The 8,049-nt window shown below is 39.9% G+C and overlaps 1 protein-coding gene across 2 annotated transcripts; it reads right to left on the bottom strand.

Annotated features, from left to right (window-relative positions):
- Window positions 1-1,125: 1,125 nt before the first annotated feature.
- Window positions 1,126-7,716, bottom strand: slitrk4 (SLIT and NTRK-like family, member 4). Of its 2 annotated transcripts, XM_077609840.1 has the most exons (3): window positions 6,545-7,716; window positions 3,235-5,761; window positions 1,126-2,970 (listed from the first exon to the last, which is right to left on the bottom strand). In XM_077609840.1, exons 2-3 carry the CDS (start codon window positions 5,717-5,719, stop codon window positions 2,822-2,824), a joined length of 2,634 nt encoding a protein of 877 aa, XP_077465966.1. In that variant the 5' UTR covers window positions 5,720-5,761; window positions 6,545-7,716; the 3' UTR covers window positions 1,126-2,821. The 2 variants fall into 2 exon arrangements, with proteins under 2 accessions (XP_077465966.1, XP_077465967.1); XM_077609841.1 differs by having other exon boundaries at window positions 2,825-5,761.
- Between the last annotated feature and the right edge of the window lie 333 nt (window positions 7,717-8,049).

Here is an 8,049-nt window from a genome sequence, read left to right as displayed (position 1 = left end):
GTTTATGTTGAAGATGATTTAAAAAATGAATTAAAGCATTATTATAAACTTTGAAGGAGATTTTTGGGTTGGGAAACAGAAACATTGACTACATTTTGTGGTAGTGAGTTCAAAGGTTACAGAGGTTAGAAAATGAATTTTGCAATAACTTGATAACATTTTAGGCTATTTAATGCCAATTTTCAGGGTCGGCTGTTATAAGATGTGATCGAAAAAACAAAACAAAAACATAAACTATTGCATTTTAGGTATGTGGAAGGGAATGCCCTCTCTGACAAAATATGGCAATGCTTTCAATTGACATGTTTTATGAATAAATGCAATTATCAATTAATACAATTTTAATAAATTGCACAATACATTCAAAATTAATGAGAAAAGCAATACAGGAAAAATAGATTGCACATCTATCTAGCATCATCAGTGGCAGCCAGTGAGTTCAATAAATGCCATGAAAAAATGCAGTTAAAGTGCAAATAGTCTAAATCAAATATCCTGGTACAACGATCACATCACAGAGCAATTACAAATATGACCGACTTGGATAATAGGGAGAAAAATGTATAACAATAAGCATACTGTGTAGTAGGACTTATCAAAATTCTCTACCCTTTGCCACATCCTTTTTTAGATCATAACTGCTAAAATATTCATAATTAATGAGGAAAATTTTCTTGCGTCTGGGTGAGTCATACTTTCAGCTACTTGGTTCCCCCAAACGCCCCGTACGGGGTGGGATTAACAGAGATGGATATCCAGATTGTTTTTTTTTATCCTGAAATGGAACAACCATGAATGTTTGATATGTGCCTAAAACAGAAAAAACCTTTATACCTGTTGGATAAAAGATTTGTGCCACAAAAAGCACATGAGTCATTTAAGCAGTTAAAGTTTCTTCAACATTATTTGCAAGATGGAATGCCATTTTTTTATGCAAAGACAAAATAATCTGTTGAAAAATAAAACCCCTGCCACTTAAGGTATTTGTCCAAAGCGTAAATATGGACAATTCCAGTTTAGTGTCAATATTATTGAACATTGTGCTAAAGCCTAAGAGACTGGCTAAATCAAGTCTCATCGAAAACTAATAGTGCAACATGAAATAAATATTAGGGACACAGAACAAATAGGTGCTTATTTTAATACCTTCATAATTACATGGTAAAACAAGAGAAAATGAACCATTATACAGGGTTTTTTTTTACTCATAGAAATTTGTATTTATTATACTTTCCAAGTTACATTCTATTCATTTGCAATGTCAACAAACAATTGAACTTCATAAGTTTGACTTAACGATACTTTTAGATTCAATTTCAAAAAAATCCCATAGTTACGTAAATAAAATTTAACGGTATCTTGTCTTTCAACAATATTTCCTCAAGCTAAATAAAAGAAACAAGATTCAAAGCCATTTCCTATTTGAGTAGTTCCCTAATATTGCACGTTGTTTGATGACATACATAACCTTGAAAGCTCATATTTTTAGAATGTCACCACACCCCATTTCAATGATCCAAAACCTTAGCGAGTTTAATGCACATTTATTTTGGTTGCATAAGTTCATAAGAAACCTTTTACAAGATGCTGTGGGAGATCTAAGAATAAGGAACAGGTTTGCGCCTTTCCAGACACCGCCAGGCTTGTCGTGCGAAACAACACAGATCACATTTCACCATTGTTCATGTTAACTTGTAAAGAGAACAGAATTATAAAAACCACTGAACAAATCAACAGTCACATTTACCTGTGACTAATTAGCTCCAATGAAAGTTAATTCCGCTCAGTTCTTCTCTTTTTTTTCTCAATAATGTCATAATCTCTTTAAATAACCCTGCATAGAAAAATAAACTAACTAATATTTTTCAATTCTTTTACTATGAATTGAGAACTGACAAGAGAGGTGAGGGTTATTACTCATTGAGTCATATTTATGATCTCATTTCTGGGGTGCAGTCTCTATATGATGATGTTACGCCATACAGCAAACGTGGGTGTGTGCATATGCAGATGTCGATCAGTGTAATTTACAAACCAGTCCCACAAATACAAATAATGTAAGACTTACAAAATAAATTCCAAGTTACGCTTACATGGCAAGCAGCTTTGTACTCTTTTATCCTTGGGTTTTCATTTTTAAGAAATGTCTATTGACAATGTAGTTGATGTTTTGGTTTCACCCAAAAACATACATTTTAAAATAGTAACTTAAAGAGGAAACACAATTCCATTAAGAATACACTATATATTAACATGGCTCTTTACACAAAGAAAATAAGTCATGAAATTATTCTGAAAAATGTTTTTGAGTACATTGCCTTCTCATTAACACACAATAGGAGCCATTTAGCCTTTCGGCATAGTGTGTAATCCTGACAAAATGGCATAAAGTCTGCAAGCAGCCCCATAGCACTTCCCTCAAAATAAACTAATATCCTTGCTAAGCGAATACAAAGCAAAGTAGATTGCAATGAGTCATTCCTTGCAACTAATTTGTCTACCATTTCCCAGAAGTAGTCATGTGATACCTGTACATTTTGGAGCCAAAAAAGATATGACTGAAGTGCCCTCATTTTTCATATAAAATAAGGGACGGACGGTGCGAGGTATATTCTCAAGCACTGTTCCAAGACCATTTCATTTGTTAGGGGGAGAAAAAAAAACAATAGCAACAAAGAAACAACAATAGGAAAAAAAAACAGCAAACACACCATTTCACCGTTCCCTTAGCAGCAGAAATACTAAGAGTGTCTGGTCATTTGTAGACTGTTTTGTGGTATCTACGTAGGTACGATTCATACGTGGATGATCCAAACGTCTTTCACTGTAACGTGTATCCTCGTTGATCCAAGTAAAAGCTTTGTCGTATGGAGCCATTTTTTCCACCTAAGCATTGGTCATAACGGTTTTCCAGAAGGCACTTTGTTGCTGTATGTGTGTGTATACGAGGGAGTGTATGCGCACAGCTGGCTGCAAAGAGAAAAGGGAAGAAAAGAAAAAGGGTTGATGGGTTACATGATGCGTGCAACTGGAAGGGGAGAAAACAAAATAAAAGCCGATTTGTTTGACTGTCTTTCTATCGCTATGTGTTAATAGCCGTGTTTGTATGTTAATCACTTCACTGAATCAAACATTTTTTTTTCCTTTACATTTTTGTCAGTGCCGTTTGCTCCTCAAGCACCTGGAGATAATCAGGTGTTCCTTGGAGCTTGGCTTTTAGTTCATAATACTCACTTTTTCTTTGTTCCACCACAATTTTACTGTGGTTTCCACCTATTAGAGATGATTTCTTCATTTTTCTATCCAGAGATTTCTCCGGGTAGCGGATTTCGTACGCACCCATTCCTATGCTGTTGAAATCTCTCTTGCTGTCCAGAAAGTTCTGGATGAACACACTGGGCTCTCGATTTGGCAGGAATTCCTCAAGTTCGTCGATTGTGCTGAGGCGCTTGTTGCGCTCTAAGGTGGAAAGTGCGTCAATATCCTTTTCAGCACTACTTCGAAGAATAATTTTCTGCCTTTGCGAGTCAGCAAACTTAAAACCAGCATCCATGTCTGATGATCGTCCAATGCCACAAGTGTGGCTCTTGCCGATATGTTCAATTGTTTGTGGGATAAATGTCTCACCCCCCAGTTCGTCACCCGGTATGGAACCTTTTTTGCCTGATCTGTGGCCATGCCGGTGGAGCTGCAGCGACATGGAGGTGCACTCCTGATTGCCTAGTTCCTGTCGACCAGCTGGTTTTTTATTCCGTCTGAGGACAAAGACTAGAAGGCAGAAGGCTACAAACACTGTTAGTATCAGCACTACCAGAATACTAAGGATCATGATTGAGAGAGGTACGGGACCTCCTGGCGGGGCTTTGCCAACTCCTGCTGGCGAAACGGAAGTCGCAACCGGGGTGGCGCTCGTAAAAATAAATGGTGGCCGAGCAATCAGCTTCGGGCACAAGATTTCGTTTTTCAATAGGCGCAGTTCAATGTTTGCAAATTGGACAGGAGAGGCGCATCTGACTTCTTTAGCAGCGACTCCATCGCTGAGCTTGTCTAGCCATAGTTTGAGAGCAACCAAATCACAGGAACACTCCCACGGATTGCCCTCTAGGTCTATTTGGGTCAAAGAACGCAGCTGGTCCAGGACACCGCTTACTGGTAGGGTCATGAAGTGGTTGTTTTTCAAATTGAGTTTGGCTAAAGACAGCTCTGCAAAAACATAGGCAGGAAGACTCCGTAAGACATTGTTGTTGAGATACAGGAGCTGCAAATTTGGCATGGAGTCAAATGTGCCTGCGAGAATTTCTTTAATGGCATTGTATTCCAAATACAGGTACTGTAGATTTGTGAGTCCCAAAAACATCTCAGGGTGTAATTGTTCGATCTGGTTTCCGTTCAGATAGAGTCTTCTCAGATTGGTAAGGTTAGCAAGCACACCTTTTTGGACGGTGACAATTTGGTTGCTACCCAGATGAAGCAAATCTAAACCTTCAAATCCTTGGAAATCATTTGGGCTTATGTCACGAATATAATTCCCGCTCAAGTGAAGTTTTTTAGCATTGGTCGGTTTAGGAATAAGATCTGCAAGATTTTGTATATTTCTTTCCTGACAACTGACACTTATGCCGAAGTCAGATGGGTGGGTTTTACAGCTGCACAGCTGCGGGCAAGACATTGGTGGGCTCCTTGTCTGAAATGATACAATCTGGCTATTTCTTCCGAAAGGGGGTAATCCAGCTACAATGCCATTTCCGTACATTTTTGATGAATCTGTGGCTTTTGGCGATTTTGTGGTTACTGTGGAAGTTGGGGAAGTTTTGGAGGATGACTGACCCGTCTCAGGTGGTCCAGGGGGCATTCTAACATCAAAGTCACTTCCTGTACCCATTGGGCAAAGCTCTTGCTTATTGGTTTCTTTCAGTAGCCTTCCATACAAGTCACTTGGTGTTTCACATATGGCCTCGCCTATAAAAATATTATAGGGCATGTTTTCAAGCCATGCCTTAAGCGGTGCTAAGTCACAGGTACAATTCCAGGGGTTATCATCCAACTGCAGCTCAACAATCCGTCCAATGTGCTCAAGAACTCCCAAATAGGGAAGCTTCTGGATCCTGTTCCCTCTTATATCCAAATGTGTGAGAGAGGCAAAGCGAAATATGTTGTCAGGAAGTGCTTGTATAAGATTGTCATTAAGAATCAGCACTTTTAATTTATGCAGTTTGTTGAATGCTCCCTTCTCAATGTACTTTATTAAGTTGTAATCAGCTTGTAGGTACTCCAAGTTTTCTATTCCTTGAAAAGTGTCTGCTTGCAGCACTTTCAACTCATTATTGTTCAGGTGCAGCTGTTTCAATGCACTCATCCCCATGAATGCACCACCTTCTATGTTCTGCAGCTGATTGTTTCCCAGCTGCAGAGATACAGCATGCGTGAAGTTAAGGAATGAGTTTGGGTAGAGAACAATTAGAAGGTTATTTTGGAAGTTGAGGTGGTATAATGATGACACAGGTGGAATGAGTTGTGTCGGCCGGTAAACAGTGATCTTTTCACAGTTGACGTACAGGACATTTTCCACCGACAAGCAAGAGCAGGCGCTGCAAGTCTCAGACATCAAGTCTGGAGCAGAAGGGTCTGCCATTGGGAGTCCATCTGACATGGAGGGGGAGGAGGGGGAGGAGCTTGAGATTGAAGAGGAAAAGGCAGCCAGCAGAAGAATGAGCATCATCTCAACGATTAAAAATCCTCCCCCAGAAAATCATTTAGTACCCTTTGAAAGAAAAGAAAGCAAAAAGTCAGGTAAATGTACAAGCAATAGAGCAATATTTTTCAAATCCATTTTAACTAAGAGGCCTGGCAGTGAATGATCATTTGTCAGTGCTTGACGACAAAAGACGAATAATCGCTGCGTGACAGTGATTTAATTAATTGTGGTTGATGTTTCTTCTTCTTTTTAATGTTATAAGTAGTATACCAATGTGTAGAGAATGTAAAAACATCAGTGTGAAAGAAACTCTGGTTCGTCTATGACCGTCATTGGCAGCCAGTGAATTCATTTTAGCGCAGTATTCCTCGTTAAACTAGTATATAAAAAATGTTGATGTGGTTATTCCTATCTTAATTGTTCTTTTTTCTCAGATTATTACAACGTTGCAACATATTAATCTGCGTCAAGAAACAAATCACCCTTATTACACAAATGTGTGAGACAAACACATTAACATATGCTAAGAAATTTGGCAACCCACCAGCTGTTGCATATCAATCAACAGTTTATTTCTAAAACCCATGTTCTACTTCATTTTTGCTTGGCATATTCATTATAATGAAAGTCCAAAGACTGCAGTTCTCTTTACCATAAACATCTCATTTAATGCCAGCCACAGGAGCAAATTGAGGTTGTTTAGCGAAGCAAGAGGCAACACGCACGAGTTCGAACGGTGTCGAAACATTTGTAAAAAAACATAATTTGTGTGATTTTTTTTTCAAGTAGTTATTTCCCTCTAACAAAATATTTATGCAGAAATAGATATCAATAAATAAATACACTGACCTAAAGCTGAGATGGCAGGCTCCTTTTGGAGACTCCGGGTAGAATTGGTGGGACATGGATAGTAAGGTGTCGCTGAAGCACTCTCAGCCGAGAAGCAAACGAGCCTTTCAGGGGCGCAACAAGGTTTGCCCATACCATCATTCCCATGCAGACTGCTGCATGTTAACGGAAAGCCAAGCGCGTTGCCTTCAACGCGGGTGGATGAGGTGGGTGCTGAGGCGAGGGCAGAACAGGGTGGGCTCCTATTTCACCCGATGCGTCTCTTGCGGACGGGCTCTGCGTGCTTGAAAATTGTCCCTCTGTTTGTTTGAGTCCCAAGGTTGTCCCACCTCCATGGAAGAACATTTGCTTGGCTATCAGCTTAATAGAAAAGAGCCAAATAGATTGCAGGGAGGTTTGGGAAATGCAACACAAGGGGGGGAGGCAGATTCTAGAGATTTTCTTGGCGCGTCCAGCGACTCCTAGCCGTGGGAAGGTGCACAATGTTGGCGATGCAATGCCACAAGTCAGCCATCCTTGTAATCTTATTAGTTTTAAACTGCTGGGTTGACAGTAAGACTGTCAAAGCTGCGTGTCCAGTTCAACCGCGGGGATGATCCAGTTAATAAACAGTGGTATGCTTGACACGATGCTGAGTACTGAAGTTGCTCAAAGGGATAATATTTCACATGAAAGGCAACTCACTCCCAGTCTTATTAGTATATAGATCTCCCTTGTGTAATTGATATGTCAGTTTTCCATTCGCTGCACATATCCTGTTTGTTCCCATCCTTGAACAATGTAAATTTTCTGGTTGCAGCAAAAAATGTTTTAGCCATACAAAAGGATGAGTTTAAAAAAAGACGGTCAACACATTGCTTCAAAAGAAGGAGCAAAACCACAAAAGGAAGGTGAAACGGAGAATGAATAATGCAGTTATTCAGCCGCTAGTCTGATGCATTGTAGATGACCAGTAGCAAACTCAGTGCTTTACATTATGTAAAAACAACAACTTGCAACTGGAAAGTTATAATCTATACCGCCAGTTGATCCAGAAGGAGAAAAAAGAAATGTCTTTGAGAGAGAAGGCAGAAGCTTGTAGTTTGTCCTCCTGTAAGACAACGCAGTATCCTTGTCAGCCGCGTAAAAATGTGCTCACTCCTTCCTCAGCCGCATTCACTGAGCCTCCGACACCACCGGAGGAGGATGCAGAGACTGTTCGAGGTGGAGAAAGGGAGGGGTGACTGGTGAGGGAGAGAGAGGGAGAAAGAGAGAGAGAGAGAGACTGAGGGATAGAGGGAGAGAGAGAGAGAGAGAGAGAGAGACTGAGGGATGGAGGGGGAGAGAGAGAAAACAAGAGAGAGAGACTGAGGGATGGAGGGAGAGAGAGAGAGAGAGAGAGAGAGAGAGAGAGAGAGAGAGAGAGAGATGGACAGAGACTAAATAAACACAAGATCACATTGGTTAAGATCCCATACTATCTGGTTAGTTTTTTTTGTATGGTTTATATTAAGAAAGGCTAATGT

The sequence above is a fragment of the Stigmatopora argus genome, chromosome 9, assembly GCF_051989625.1.
Source record: "Stigmatopora argus isolate UIUO_Sarg chromosome 9, RoL_Sarg_1.0, whole genome shotgun sequence".
Taxonomy (NCBI): domain Eukaryota; kingdom Metazoa; phylum Chordata; class Actinopteri; order Syngnathiformes; family Syngnathidae; genus Stigmatopora; species Stigmatopora argus.
Note: the sequence above shows the minus strand (reverse complement) of the source record. Positions and strands in the feature narration are given on the sequence as shown.